The sequence below is a fragment of the Camarhynchus parvulus genome, chromosome 2 (assembly GCF_901933205.1).
Source record: "Camarhynchus parvulus chromosome 2, STF_HiC, whole genome shotgun sequence".
NCBI lineage: Eukaryota > Metazoa > Chordata > Aves > Passeriformes > Thraupidae > Camarhynchus > Camarhynchus parvulus.
Genome location: NC_044572.1, coordinates 135,490,966 through 135,507,491, shown reverse-complemented (window position 1 = coordinate 135,507,491; position 16,526 = coordinate 135,490,966). Strand labels below are relative to the sequence as shown.

Here is a 16,526-nt window from a genome sequence, read left to right as displayed (position 1 = left end):
GAGAAAAGAAAGTTGTGTGGTTTGATGCTTCCTTCAGGTTTCTGTGATAGCAGATGTACACAATAGTAATTTTTTAAATTATTGGAAATACTATACTCTGTAATTAATAATGTAAATAACACGATATAACTAGCAATAAATTTTAAAAATACTGTTTAAACTGTTTTCCCTCTATTGTTGTGTTGTTGCCGATCCTGAAAGTGCTTTACATATATGCATGATGATTCAGGCCAGGAGAGAGGGATGAGAGTTGCACAAAGGGAGAAGAGAGGGAGGCAGAGGTGTGAAGCCAGAGGAGAATGATAGTTTATTTAGTGTAATAAGCTCTGCTGATTTTAGAAGAAAGCAGGAAATGTGTTAATTAGGAGAGTTCTGTCCTCTTCCTGCTCCAGGAAAAGTCCTAAATCTCACATTTTATGTGGAATTGTGCTCATTTGTGAGGAAATATGCATGTAAGCTTTTTTCTGTGAAGTTTATCATTCATCATGCTGAGCTTCTAGTGTTAATAACTACCCCATTTTCTGTCTCCAAATTTATTCTTATTGTCTTTTTATACATTCAGATAAATATTTCCTTTTCTCAAACATGAGAAATCAGCAGATCCCATCTCCTTCTTCTCCGAGTCCGAGAATGCAGGAATACAGTAAGAGGAGAGAGGACAAATCATCATGCTTCTGTTCAACACTTCCTTTGTAGAATTGAAACAAAGGAAGAACAGCAGAGGATGGCTTGCAGCTCAGTCTAGATCTGTGGGCTCTGGTTTTTTGAGATCACAGAATGGAACAGCTATTTTCTTCACCTTAGTCCTTGGGAGGAAAATGGCACATGTGAGCTTTAAGAACCAGAACTCTTTCTTGTTCTTCCTTACCTCTTCCTTGTTTGCAGAGAGACTTATTTATTCTGCCTTTTCCTTCCTAATAATCTGGATATCATGCCAGGAAATGCAGGATTCCATTTGCCATCTCCAGCTGAGACTACCAAAGGAACACCAATAACTCCCAATGAAAAGCAGATAATTCAGTAAACGCTTTTTCCACAGACTTTAAGGAGAGTCTCTACAGAGATTAAGGAATAGACAGTAGTGTAAGTCACAAATATTGGGAAGAACTAGTATATATTCCAATTAATTCACCCTATTCAAGTACAGTTAACTGGCACATCTTTGTGTGGTTTGGAAAACCTCCATGACTTTTATGTTAATCACTCATAATAATTTGCTAATAACAGTAAATATGTGCTACACATATGATGTTGAAATAGAATTTTGTTATATTTGAGGACTTGAGGACTTTTGTAGGTTTGTCTTCTATGGTCATGCTTCTTTACACTGGGAAACTTGTGTAACGTTTCTGTAGCTTATCTACAGATCAGTTGCTAGAGAAAATGTGTATATATATATATATATATATATATATATATATGGGGGGGGGGGGTTTCCTTTTACCTGCTGGCAGCTTTAGCAACTTTTCAGTTATATAATTATTCTCTTTATTTTTATATCTGATTATGTTTAGTAACATTATATATCAAGTCCATTTAGTTTCATTGCTCAGTTACTCAGCACCTCTCTGTCCATAACTCATGCCAGTAAGAATATCCCCTTCAATGGTTTACACATAAACCCCTCTCTAGCCTCATTTTGACATCTAGTCTGTAGTGCACCCAAGAGGCTCATACAGGTGGAATTAATTTTTACTTCTTCCAAGGTAAGGAGCACCAGACAACTGTTTTATTCTGTTGTTTTGAAATGAATCAGGATTTGCACAACAAGATTCTATTAGCAGAGACTCTACTTTGTATTCACAAACGATTAATAATTTTCCTGTTACAGCATATGATAAGAAGTGCCAACCATAACAGAGAAATGCAATGGATGTCACTAAAGATCACTGTTACAGACTCAGACTAGACTGAATGTATTAGCAGTATCTGGCAGACAACCAAATGTTTGGAAATGTAAGAGGATAAACTTTTTTTAAAAATGAAACCTCTGCTACTATTTTTATTTAGAAATTACAGTAGCAGTGCTAACTCAGACGTAGTCGATGTTATGTCAAACTGAAGTATTACACTGAACAGCAAAAGACCAAATCTTCTAATTCTTTTATGTGAGCTGGTCAGAATCAGTTTAGGTTTCCTTACTGAGAGCAGTACTCCTATCCATGAATTCTCTAAGATCATCTCTTTAGGGTGTCACTCTTTTCCTCCAAAAACCTTCTCAGAGATTATTGAACTGCTTCTCTTCCAAAAGCCCAACTAGCACTCAAATTATCTTGCAGCTTTACTGGATATTTTTCTCAGCAGAAGGGGTTAAATGTCTGTTTATTTGGTGTCTACATGAATATAAGTTACTTTTAAAATATCAAGTCAGTCTGTCATTTGTATTTCTAGTTCAGTGCATCACAGTGTATTGCTGATTCATCCTAAATACAAAGTAAAAATTTATACATTTTTTCTTATCTCCTCTTTGTTACAAAGCTAAATACTTAAATGAAAGGAGCTATTTAAAGAGAAAGGCTATGTTCCTGTAGGAGAGGTAGATATAAATTGCAACAGAAGGTAGACTGACTTTTTTAGTATTATAGTGAAAGTAATTTTTCTGCTTTTGTCATAGATTAAAACAGCAAAGGGTCATAATAAGCCTTTGTACCAGATCATCTCTGAATTTATTATATATAATTTCCATGATTAAGCTATGTTATGCAAAACTCTTGGCTTGCAGAGCTACTTCATATGAACAATGTATGCACCTTAACTTTAAAATATTTCTAGATGCAGATATTGTGATATTAATTTATGCATTTATTTTTTTCAAGGCTACTCCATGGCTGGTTTGAGATGTCTTGAAAGTGGCATCCAAAGGAAATTCTAGAAGTGAAAAATTCAAATAATGTCCCATTTCTTACCAAAAAAACCCAAAAAAAGCCCCCAAAAAAGAGAAAAACCTCACTCTTTCCTCCCCTCCTCTTCCCCCCAAAAAATTTTAAAAAATCTGTAACTTCTACAAAGAAAACTGGTTGAAAGTGATTGTCATCGTACTAGGGTAGTCAAATCTTAATGCAGGTGTCTATTTTGTGAGGAACTCCTCTCTTTCTTCTGAGAATGGCACAAGGTTTTTCCTCTCAGTTGATCATTTGATTGATGACACCAACATGATCAACTGTAAGGACTTGCTGAGTCTCTTTCATTGAGAGAAAACACCACACAGTAGTTTCCTGCTTCCTGGAGTTATGCCTGAATCCTGTTTATTTAAAGCATAGATTTTCTCCATTGTCATGGATGGAGTGCATGGGAGGTCAGTTGCCCTTGGCATGTTGTGACAGCTGAGGGAGGTTCCCAAGGGCTGGGAAAAGACAACAACATTCCTATCTTCAGGAAAAGCAAGGAGAAGGATTAAGCCAGTCGGTCTCACCTCTCTACCTGCAAAGGTGATAGAGCAAATATTCCTGGTCACCTTCTGCAAATATTGGAGATGATCAAGATGATTAAAAGTAGAGAGTTGGCACTGATCAACCAAGGGAAAGAAAGGCAAGACAAGGCAAGGCAAGGGATAAAAACTGTAAGGGAGGCAGGATGCTGGGTCAAGTTGCTCAAAGAGGTTGTGGGTTCTCCATCCCCATAGAAGTTCAAAACCTGATTATACATGGACCAGAGCGATCTGGCCATCCTGTCTGCAAAAGGACTCTACTAGATCATTGGCAAAGGCTTCTAGTCTCAGTTGTTTTCTAATTTTGTGATAGGAATTATACTGAGGATACTGTTCATAATCTAATACTATCTAAATTATACCAGTATTTTTTTTAACAGGCAGATGTAAATTCTATACATATTTATTTCTAACTCTAAAGATGAAACTAAAATTTCTTTGATGAATTTTTTAACTAGCAAACTATTTTTGGCCAATTCCATCTGTTTTTAGATGCCTTCCAAACTCTTTGAAAGTGTCCAGATGTTACAGTGATGAAGGCCATAAAAACATCTAGATATTTAGAGGCATGAAAAGTCTGCTTATCCAGCTATTGCCTGTTTAAAAGGGAGTTTTCTTGTGCTGACATAATTTGAATTAATGGGTTCCCTCACTGTCCTAAATTATTAGCTGTATTAACATTACAGTTTACCTGGAATTTTCAAATTTAAAAAAATCACACAAATGGAAATGTATAAAAACCCCTTAAAATGTATTTTATTTATTTTTTTAAGAAATGCATAAATCATTAACTATCAAAATGTCAAGAGAAAGTGTTTTTTTGACAATCTTGCATTGTTTACCTTGTAAAATAAAAGACAACTAAATGTGTAAGTAAAATATTAAACCACAAAACACAGGGAAAATTGTATTTTATTTTTAAATAGTTATGCTACAAAATATTGAATGCCAAGATGAGGACAAATTCAGAAATAATTTGCTCAACTTTAGATGTCAAAAGTCTAAAAGGACGTCTTTGCACAGATGATTTTCAGTTGACAGGGGATAGCAGATGATTAAGTCATTATTCAGAGAATGCTTATCCATCCATCATTAGGGGAAAAAAAATCATACCCAAATTCTTCAATTGAAGTGATTTGTTCTTTATTTGAACTGGATAATAGTTTTCAATTATTTGTTTCCCAAAGGCAGTCTATACTGAATACTTAAATAATATTTTATCAACATTTGCTAATTTAAAAGGTGGTTTGCACTGGCTACAAATATGTTGGTTGTTATTTAACTTTAAGAAAATTCTTTTTAAACACTAGAAAATAAAAGAATGAACACCAAATGAAACCACTACCAAATGAAGTAGACAATAATGAGCACCAGAAAACACAGGAATAATGAACTGGTTTTTTTTCTAATAATCTGAATTTCCTTTCTAACGACATTATGTCAAGTAGTCAGGTATCGGTCACTATACCTTTCAACGTTTCACAGTTTAATAAATAAAAAGTATTCTGGCACACAAAAAGGAAGGAGAAGGATCTAGATTATTTCTTCCCTAGTGGCTGCAGCATATTCCTGCTTAATTTGAGAAAGCAGCTTGACTCATGTAAATCGCTCATAAAGGGCTCAAAACCCCTTACTTGAGCTTTCTGCTGTTCCATGTTAACCCCTTTCTGGCAGTAATTCCTCTTTGCCACTTCTTTTGATGTCTCAGCCATGTCAAATATCTTTAAAATATATTTTATCTCAAGTCAATGAAAAATTTTGGTTATATTCCTATATTTTGGTTTGTATTTTATTAGGAAATGCACAAATAATAATGAAAAAAAAAGTTGCAAACAATTATATATGGACCTTTCTCATTCCAAAGTGGCTGATTTTAGGTCATGTATTAGTTCACTTTCTTTAGTGTTATACTTTTAGATCGAAGGGTTCCCAGGATAAAACTAGAGGCAAAACGAATATTGAAATACTTACAAAACATATAAAAAGACCTGGAATTTTACTCATATATGGTGAAATTGTGCATAAATAGTTTATTTATTTATTTTGTAACCCATTAAAATAAAAATATAGCTTAACAAGTCAATTTTTATAGTTTTCCCAGGATACAGCTCGATAACAGCTATGTGTACTTGTTTCAGGAGCCTTAGCTCTTGCCTGAACTTTCTATACATAGTTTGAAACTTAATTCAAAATGGGAAATAACAGTGGAAGTCACAAGGAACTTTTCTTGTCTCAATGGCAAAATGAAATTCACTGAGTATGAAAAAAGATTTGATAAAAGTCAAAATGTGACAGAAAAAAATTAACTGGATTAAAAGCTTGTTTGTTGTCTTTAGCAACACCAAGAGAAGAATTGAATCCAGACAAATATTATTTTGAAAATAAGCAGAACTATTAAAAACATCAATGATTAATTTTCTTGAAATTGAAGGAGAAATTATGAAGATAATTCAGCATCTCTCTTATAGTTCCTCTTAAAACATGGACAAGAATCTTTGGAAGTGTCTCAGAAAAACTTCTGTTTCAAATTTTTATAAATATACCATTCAGTCTTTCCCTTCAAAAAGAGGCTTTTAAAAACTGAAACAAATATATGATAAGATCATGTGTAAGGAACATGGAACTCCCTTAAAAAAATCAGTCAAAAAAAAGTCAACAGTTTGAAGAAATTCAGTTTTAATATACAATTTTTAAAGCTTTAAGGGTGTATAATTAATTGAAAGAAATGGAGTTGAGAGCTTCATCTTCTATAACTAAAACTACCAAATGAAGGTACTGCAGAACTTTTGACAGACAAATAGAACCTAGTAGGAACACATTGGAATATTTATTCCAAAATGTCTAAACTGGATAATGAACAAGAAATGCTTCAATTTATTTTTAGATGTTCCAGTACATAAAAATATCTGGCTGCTTCCGCCTTTATACATGTATAGTTCCTAAGCCATTTTCCCCTCCACTGCTTATAGTATTGGATATAAATATTTTCTAAATACTAGCGTCAGAACTAACCCAAAAATTTCTTTTTCTTTTTTTTTTCACTGATTACTTGTATTGAAAGGGAAAACACCTTTAATTGAAATGGGCTATGCAACCTTGTGTTGAGTTGCTCTACTAGAATGACTTTGAAAATAAAGATTTTTGTTATTCAGTAGATGTATTCTAAAAATTGTTTGTTGCCTTCAATCAGTTGCTCATATTTTTCACAAAAGTAAAGATATATGGAATGTTACTATTCTTAAAAAAAGGGAAACATTCCAAGGTAAGTAAAAGTTACTTTTATCAACAAGTAATGTTGATAAAAGGTTTATCAACAAAATGAATTAATAAAGTACAGTCTATAATAATATGCTTGGAATTATAAAGGGGAAAATTGCACTGAGAACTCAGATGTGTGGTGCAGGGCACAAAATTTGAAAGTAGGAAATAATTCAATAGCAGTAAAATTGTTTTGTTCCATAGTTATTAGAATCTTTTAATGATTATATGTATATGTATGGCTTCTGTACCTTCATTATCTCTTTTAGATGCACTTTCATCCTTTTACTGTACTTTTAATGGTGTGAAAAATAACCTACATTCGGCACCAGGACAGGTGATGTAGTTGTTTTTAAAACCATACATTAATATATATTTTGTTCTCTCTCTTTTTTTCCCCCTTTCTTATTCTATTCTGTGTGTTTGGCTCTGTTTTTTTTTTTTTTTTTTTTTTTTTTGTTTTTTTTTTTGGTTTTGGTGGTTTTTTTTGTGTGTTTGGGTTTTTTTTTGTGTGTGTGTGGTTTTTTTTTTGGGTTTTTTTTTGGGGTTTTTTTTTTTTGTTTTTTTTTGTCTTGGCTACTGGTGCCTCTTCCTTCTTTTGCTTTCTATTTGGCCAGTTGTTTTTGGCCAGTTTGTGTTTTTCCAGACATCACTCCATGATGTTGTTGAAGTATATGATGGCCCAGCTCTTCAGTCATCTTTGTTATCCTCTCTCTCAGGATCTCATTCAGGTATCATTTAATAGAACTCTCAGTATATTGTTATTTACTTTTTTAAAATGAATCTAGAAAGAAAATGTAGTCCAAAAAAAAAAAAAAGAGAAAAAGGATTGTCGAATTTGCTTAAATTCATCTCAAGCAAATATATGAAATCCACATTTTGAACTAAACACTTCAAAATCTTTGCATTGATGAATGAAATGAAGTAAAATTGATCTTTTTTGCCTTTTTAAAAATTTTGATATTTATCTAATATTTTGGGTATTTAGGACTCCTTACTCTGTACCTTTATGGCTTTCTCTGAAATAGGTAGTACATATTTTAAAGGGAAAGCAAGGCATATTCGTACCAAAGTAAAATTAAATAGATTAGTTACATGTTGAGTCTATTTAAAGGGGTTGGAGGCTTGGGGGTTTTTTTCTTTTTTTTTGTTTGTTTGCTTGTTTGTTTGTTTCCATTTTGGTTTAGGTTTTCTGTGTTATTTTTTGGGGGTCTGTTGTGGTGTGGGTACTTATTGTTGTTTTTGTTCTCATTGGTTCATTGGTTTGGATTTTTTTTTTGAGGGGGGTTCTTTGTTTGGTTTTGGTAAAGGAAAAAAGCAACAAAGATTCTTAGTAACTGAGTTTTAACTCCCCTTTCCTAGAATGACATAATACTGTCAACATAAAATATTAAAACTGCATATATCTTGTAAAGTTTACTGAAGCAGAACAGGGTTTGGAGAGTATTATTTCTATCTGCAAAGATGTTGACAGGTGTTTTCTTTGATAAAAAGTGGCTGATAACTTTGTAATTTCATTGTTTGAGTAGGCGAATCCCTTCCATTGAGCTCGGGGAACCAGATCACAGTCAGATTTACCTCAGTTGGACCAGTAACAGCTAAAGGATTTCATTTTGTTTACCAAGGTGAGACAACCTAGGGAGATGTGTACATTTATTCTGTTTATCATAGTTTGTAAATCATCAGAGAGGAACAGACTGAGAATGAAGAGGAAACTAATAGCCTTTTAACAATAGAAAATGGTCACTATTTCTACATGTTTTGAAAAATGCTTGAAACTATTCTTTTATCTGTATTTTAAAGCTGAGATCAAATACTTAAGAAACATAAGAGGAGTTCCAAATTTAAGAAGACAGTTACACAAAACTGCTGGTTTTGTTTGCTAATCTAATTGACAAATGTTAGATCCATCTGGATGCTCTAACTGGTTTATCTCCAAATTTAAATATGAATAGCTGTAAATGTTATTACCTGTGGATTAAAAATGATCTTACTGTTATTAAGATATTTTTCTTGGTTTACATTATTTGCCTTTTTATGGGTCAAGTGGGAAATTTTATATACCAACACTTGCAACTGCAATTCACTCTTTCACTACATATAAATCCTCATCTGACAGTCAGAACACACATTTAGAAATCCACATGAATAAATGTAAATATCTGACACAAAGTGTTATTTTGAAACCCTGTATTAGTTAAGTATCTCATGGTAGTATTTCTTATAAGTGTCATTTTAGATAGGTTTCCATGTGGATTTTATGCATTACTTCCAATCTTGGCAAGGATATCAGTGCTATGCTCTCCTAAATAGTAACTCAGACATCAAAAGTGAGCAATCTCTATTGTGAAGATTCATTTGGGGATTATGGAAATGTTCTCAGCTGGGAAATAGCTGAAAGTTTCTTCTAGACATTTTAAATATTTGTGATTCAATATGTGTATTCTCTCACCAAACTGAAAATTAAGAATCCACAATTGTTTGTATGTTCACAGCTGTTCCAAGAACAAGTGCCACACAGTGTAGCTCTGTGCCTGAACCAAGATTTGGAAAAAGGATTGGAAATGAATTTGCAGTTGGTTCACTGGTTCTTTTTGAGTGCAATCCAGGCTATATCCTCCATGGGTCAACAGCAATTAGATGTGATACAGTACCAAATGCATTGGCACAATGGAATGATTCACTCCCTACATGTATTGGTGAGTTCCTAAGGCTTTTTAATAGAAATAATTACTGATTAAAGTGCGGACTATTCTCCTGTTGAATATGTTTATTGTTTGTCATTGGTATAGTATTTTATTCTTGCTTACTTTAATTTAATTTTTTATTCAAGGTTAAGTTTTATTCTTCTTTCTATTCTAACCTTTCTATTCTATTTCTATTTTAACCCTGCTGTGAACTTTCACAAGTTTCATGAACATGCTCTGCTGCCATAAATAATGTGATAGCTTCTCTTACATTAACATCCCTGGAAGTTCCTGAATATCCCTCTTTAATCAAGAATCAGAAATATTTTTTTGTGCCCTGACTTCTTGCAAGACTAAGATGCTTTTACTCTGCAGATGTCTAACAAGATATTGCAAGCTATTACGAAGAACACTACTATATTAAAGATTTAGAAATACTTACATTAATATTTTGTTACTTGTCAGGAAAAGACCAGTAGCTTTTCAGATCAGAAAACATACTTTTTCTGGTTCTAGTCACTTTGAGATTAAATTCTCAAAATTAAATTCATAAATTAATGTGCATCCATTGATATTTATAAACTGACTTGGACCAACTGGAAATCTAGTAATTGTAATGGAATTCCCCACTTTACTTTTACTGATAGGGAACAGAAGTTTTTTTAAAAAATATCAAACCTGTTGCAAAAATGGCATTATGCTACTGACTCCAGCAGAAAACATAAACAGAGGTTTTGGTGAGTCAATGAAAAGAAAACAAAGAACATGTTTGCATTGGGCTGATGTTTCATCCGCCATGCTAACCAGCTGATGGTGCCCAATAGAGTATGAATGGTTTTTAGTAAATTATAAGATTATCTCCAAAATATCAAAATCCTGATAGAGATCAAGGCTAGATATCACTGGGTTACTATTGATAAAATATGATTAATCAAGTTTTAAACAAGTAATGTTGCTTTAGACTGTTTCAGGCATAGCAATAGAACTGCAATTTCTATATCAATAAGAAGGTGAAGTATATAGCTGTATCTCCTTTAGTCTCATAGATTACAGTTTAATCAGTAGAATTGTGCTACTTTTCCCCTTGAATTATATTCCCTTTGTTTTTTTTCAGTTATAACAACTTGACAAAGTGTTGAAATCATTCTTTTGGACATTGATTACCATGTATTATTGCTATTTTAATACATGATTTAGTCTATGAAGAGAAAGCTTTCTGTGTCTAGACAAGCTCAATTGAGGAAGGGTTACAGCCCACCTTCTGTGTGAAAATTCCTTTGTCAATAAAGGTGATAAAACACCTATGAGATGAAAATTGCATTAAACTAAACCAGTTTAATAATTGAAGTAGTAGATGTGACCATATTAAATTGCCTTAATTCTAGTGAATATTTTAATATTACTTATTCAGATAATAGACATATAATCATTGAATCATAGAATCATTGAGGTCAGAAAAGACATCCAAGATCATCGAGTTCAACCTTTGATCAAACCTCACCATGTCATCTACAGCACAGCACAAAGTGCCACATCCACTCTTTTCTTGGACACTTACAGGGGTGATGACTCCACCACTTCCCTGGGAAGCACATTTTAATGCTTAACCACCCGTCCTGTGAAGAATTTCACCTGATGTCCAATTTGAACCTCCCCTGGCACAGCCTGAGGCAATGTCCTCCTGCCCTACTTGCATAGGAAGAGAGCCCAACTCCCACCTGGCTACAACCTCCTTTCAGATTGTAGAGTGATAAGATCTCCCTGAGCCTTCTTTACCCCAGGCTGAGCAGCCCCAGCTCCCTCAGCCACTCTGATGTTGTACTCTCTAGAGCCTCTGCCAGCTTTGTTGCCCCTCTGTGGACTTACTGCAGCACTTCAAGATCTTCCTTGTAGTATGGGGCCCAAAAATTAACACAACACTCAAGGTGCAGCCTGGCATCAACCATTCCATTTGGTCATTCTTTTATGAGTAATTGTGTAAACACTTTAAGTGGCACTAGCTTTTAATTTATCCGTGTAGTTCCAAACAGATTCTATTAATTTTATGCCATGCAATATGTAGCTACAATATTTATTATTAAGATAAGTTGCATTCTATCTACTTTCTAAATCCTCATATTTGCAGCTCCTGAAGTCCCTTCAGAACTTAGTGATGTTGCATAGAAGTGATGCATTAGCTTTTAATGGACTTGATAAACCACCTCATCAATCTTTTCCTTCAACTTCAAAAATACCAACAGAATATCCATATGCAGATTAAAGTGTAATATTATTTGTCTCTGTTAGAGACTCTAATGATATAGACAAGATGTATTCAAGTTGAACATTCAAAAGAGAAACTTGATGGTACTTAATGTGTCTGTCCTGTTTCATGCATAACACTTTTATTAATCCGTGAACAGATGTGATGAATGTAGTCTTGCAAGGATCTTGTAAATTCTTTACTGATGCAGTAGATGCATAGACTGTGATGAAATAACTCACACAAGCACAGAACACTCAAGGAGTTGAGACTGGTGTTATTAATTATTTAGAGGAGCAATATTAGAAAGAATGAATGAAAAAATATTAGAAAGAATAAAGAAACCATGTTACCTTTTTTGTGACAGTTTTTATCTTTTATAGTTATACAATACTTATAGTTATACTATACAATAGATACAATACAATACTTTATAGTTATACAATACAATACAAAGTATGGGCTTTTCATACTTCAACCTAAGCCTTAAAAAATGCTTTATTTTTGTAAGATTACCAGGAGACAATAGAATGGATTTCACTCTGTAAAGGTCAAATAAACAAGGGGAATATTAGCATGATTCTGTCAGGTAGGAAACTGACATAATTCTAATTTTCTTCTACTCCTTTTTTGGTCAGATAAAAGAAGAGTTTTGAGATATAAAATTTTATTTTCCTGAGACATATATGTATTTTTTAATGTAGCATCAATTTAAAATGTTTCCAGCCATAGTATAAGCTTTTATAATAAGTTTTCTCATTCTGAAGCTTCATACTTCTTTTCTTCCCTTATGCATTTCCTTTCAGTGCCCTGTGGTGGTATTTTAACAAAGCGCAAAGGGACCATTTTATCTCCTGGTTATCCCGAGCCTTATGACAACAATCTGAATTGTGTGTGGAAGATCACAGTACCAGAGGGAGCTGGGATTCAAGTAAGTTTACTTGCTATTTGCTTGCTGCCATCATATTTAGGACTGTTTTTCCTTATGCAAAAGATGAAAATATCATCTATCTGTACAGTATTTCTATCTCATTAATGATTATGAAAATTGACTTTACTGCACATCTTTTTAATTATGCAGTGATTGAAAGTTGTAGGATTTTTAGAAATTTTAAAATGTGTACTTGTAGCCTTTTACTCTAGAAGAATATCACCATAACTTCCAAATGTATTTTGATAGATCAGTGACTCCTTATAAGCCAAGGGAAATAGAGAGCCTTCCTAGGAATTCTTTTTTGCACTCTTCAGATTCATGTATCTCCTTTAACACAGTGAAATTAAGTGAGTTGCTTTCAAGGACAAATTATATATGTTCTCCTAGAAACTCTGCTATTTGCTCTATGTTTATAGAAGTTCACTGTGATGTAAAGATGCTTCATTATGTTTCAATGTAAGATGGGAATTTATTTTTTTAAATAGCTTCAGAGTTGTTGCTAACTTACACAGATTAAGAACCTCATAGAACACACAGTAGGAAAGTATCCATTAAACTTAGCCATATCTCTAGAGTTTACTAAAGAAACTGACAGAAATCTGGTTATTGCGCGGGCAGTTGAATTTAATAAATTAGAACTTCTAAGCATCATCTGAACAAATTCCTAGCAAAACACACATCAAGAAATCATGATAAAAAGTTTTCTATGTCTATCCTAGTTCAAAATATAACTGCTGTAGAAAATTAATAAAGAGCTCAATTTATGTAGGTAAAGACTTAATAAAGAAAACCTGAAAAAATCTTGACAGGACTTTAAAGTTTTTATAAATTTCATTACAAAGTTTTCAATAATATTTAATAGCCTAAATCAGCTTTGAGATTGATTTTGAGGAACACTACTTGATTTAAAGGGTTGACTAGGACAGCTGACAGTTAGGGTACTTTGTTCTGTGCATTTCTTATATTAGGAAGATAGTTCAGAGGATTCAAATTGGGCAGTAACTGTCCTCCTGACTTAGGCCATCACTGTTGCTTTTTGAAAGTGCTTATCTCTTATCACAGGCTGCATTTTTCAGAATCATTAATGAGGTGATTAAATTAATAGCTTTGATTTCAATTTAGGTGTTTACTCTTCATGATATTCTTTTGCCCCAGAGCTGTAATAAACAAAAAGATATGTTTACTGTCTCCAAGTATCTGAAGCATGCTAACAGTGAGAGCCTCTTCACTGCTTCACTTAAGAAAAAGAAATCTGTTCGCTATTGTATCTGACCAATTCCTACAAAAATAGGTGCAGTATTTGAGGCCCCCATCCAAGAAATAGCCAAACTGAACATTTATTTCATGTAGAACAAGGTCCAAGTCATCTATTTCACATAGAAAAATGGCATGATGACTTTGTTTTATTGGAACTAGTGTTTATTTCTTCTGTTGCAATTATTCCATTCTGGGGGGAAAAAAATGAGGCAAAAGCAGCATTATTCTCTAACTTAATGTCTAAGGCACCCCTTTTTGAGGATGGTTGGGATTTCATCATGCCTCTGTCTCTTTTAAAACTTTTCAGTAAACAGTTAAAACAAAGAGAAAGCTAACACCAGAAACTCTCCCCTACTAATCAGGAACAAGAATCTGATATTTCTCTACTTTGTAAGGTGTGATTTCGCTATATGAGAACAGGTATGGCCTCCTGCTTGCAGTTTATCTCCTTACTACTTTGCATCTCCATATGAGTGGAAGAATATTTTCCCCTCTGGAAGAAAGGAAGTGACTATTCTGCCTTTTGTTTGTAGCATGCTAGTGACTGCCCCTCCTCAGGAGATGAGTTGGTGATGAAGGCAATCAAACACAGTGGTTTTCTCTTACCTGGAGGCAGAATTTAAAATGGCAAAATAGATGAAGCATCATGCATCCCTGTGGGACTAGTTTAGTCCTGGAGAAAATAGAGAGAAAAAACCTGCATGTATTGAAAATACCATGTTTCATCTTCTCTCAGTGTCCTCCAAACAAGAGAATCATATTCTTTACCCATCTGATTTCCATGGCTGTGTGACTCTTGACAGAGGTAATATGTGGTTGTCACTAAAGGTTACAGGATTTATAGTTTGAATTGGCAATCAAATAAAAAATAGTTGCCATTTTATTCACTTAATGATGATTTTCCATTCTCTTTGACAAGAGGAGCAAGACAACTTTTCGTGACTGAGAGAAACAGAGGCTACAATTTAGAGTCATCTTTGAGCTTGAATAAAGAGGGGAAGAAGATTATGTTCTTTGCCTCACATTTTTCTTCATAGGTGCAAGTGGTGAGTTTTGCCACAGAACACAACTGGGATTCCTTAGACTTTTATGATGGTGCTGACAACAATGCTCCAAGGCTTGGAAGTTATTCAGGTGACTGAGAAGATTTTACAATAAATGGTTCACAGATTCAACTCTTTACTGTAAACGCACAGCTCTTTCTGTGTGTGTAAGCATGCTTGAGCATGGTATGTGTGCTTGTTTCTCCTATAATTAGCAACAGGTAATACTAGTTCTGTTTTAATCAGTCATCACTTAGCAGACTTTAATATACCTGTATATTTTAAAGTGTTAGAAATGAAATAACACTCAGAGGCTTCCAAACTAGACCTCTCTTAATCCAATTCTTTTCTCAGACTTGTAGCTGGGTCCAAAAATACAGACCTCAAAAATAAGTATCTCTTGATATTGTATATGAAAAAATGATGCATTCTTTATCCTTATTTTAGACAAAGACAGTTCTTTTTGCTTTACTTTTCCTTGTTTTCTTTTGTTTTCTTTCATTATAATAACTACGTGTGTAATCAAAGAGATCAGAGGTATTCATATTATCTTGACTAGTGCTGAAACACAAATAAATAGTCCATCACATTTCTAAGAACAGTCCAGCAACATATTTTCAGAGCTGCTTGATATATTATTTTGACATAATAAATAAACATAACACAACTGTTATGTTTAGAATCATCCTGAGGACAGGATTTGGTCTTGCTTTTAAAAACACCCTAATGAATATTTCTCCTTTTGTAGATAAAAGCAAGTAATATAAATTTATATTAGCGTCTCTTTGTCTATTGTTCATGTCTCTGATATTGTGGTGCTCTGAGAATGTAATAAAACTTTTATAGGGACAGGTATTTGATAGCATCCATGATGACAGAATATTATGGAATTGGTTATATGACCTATCTCCTGCTCCCATCCTCTCCCCCCTCTCTCTTTCTCTTTTTCTCTCCTTAATTCTGTTTATATACACACACAGACATCACAATTTTATGTCTACATTTATGTCACTTTCTGTGCTTTTCAATAATATTTTGAATTCTCTTTTCAGGAACAACCATACCTCCACTTCTAAACAGCACATCAAATAATTTGTACCTCAATTTTCAGTCTGATATCAGTGTTTCAGCTGCCGGATTTCACCTTGAGTATACAGGTAATTCAGAAATGTTCAATTAATAAAGAGTATTTTCTGATTCCAGACATCAGTTCTACCTAAACTATACAATAAAGGAATATTTAGTCCTATTACACATAATAAGCTACATACTGTAACTTCAAAGTCATTTGTAAAATTCTCATTTAAATCCCAGTGAGCAAATTTGGGCCTGAAAACTGTACTATAAGGACTGTGAAATTTAGTGTGTCTTGCTTTCATCCTTAGATTGCTTTCATCCTTAAATTGCTTTTGCCCTCTGAAAAACTTTCTGAACCTACAACAGACAGAAATAAATGCAGATATGCTCATGTGGCAATCCTAATCCATTGTGTCCAGTGCAGCCCTGGTCTCTTCCCACAGATGCGACCCCTGCAGCTCCACACCCCAGCACTCCCTGCCAAAATCTACAAAGTATGCTCAATGCAATAACATATGTACTATACAGTATGTATATGTAGGATACAACTAGTCACCCTTGGCAAAGAGGAGAGAAGGAATAACCTGAAAATAGCAGTTGT

General features: G+C 33.7%; 1 protein-coding gene across 1 annotated transcript in view; it reads left to right on the top strand.

Annotated features, from left to right (window-relative positions):
* Positions 1-16,526, top strand: part of CSMD3 (CUB and Sushi multiple domains 3) — a 577,112-nt gene that overhangs the window by 454,811 nt on the left and 105,775 nt on the right. Inside the window, exons 33-38 of the mRNA XM_030971761.1 lie at positions 7,303-7,416; positions 8,215-8,310; positions 9,181-9,384; positions 12,421-12,545; positions 14,843-14,939; positions 15,901-16,005. Of these exons, the coding sequence (XP_030827621.1) occupies positions 7,303-7,416; positions 8,215-8,310; positions 9,181-9,384; positions 12,421-12,545; positions 14,843-14,939; positions 15,901-16,005 (741 nt within the window). The remainder of the gene's footprint in view (positions 1-7,302; positions 7,417-8,214; positions 8,311-9,180; positions 9,385-12,420; positions 12,546-14,842; positions 14,940-15,900; positions 16,006-16,526) is intronic.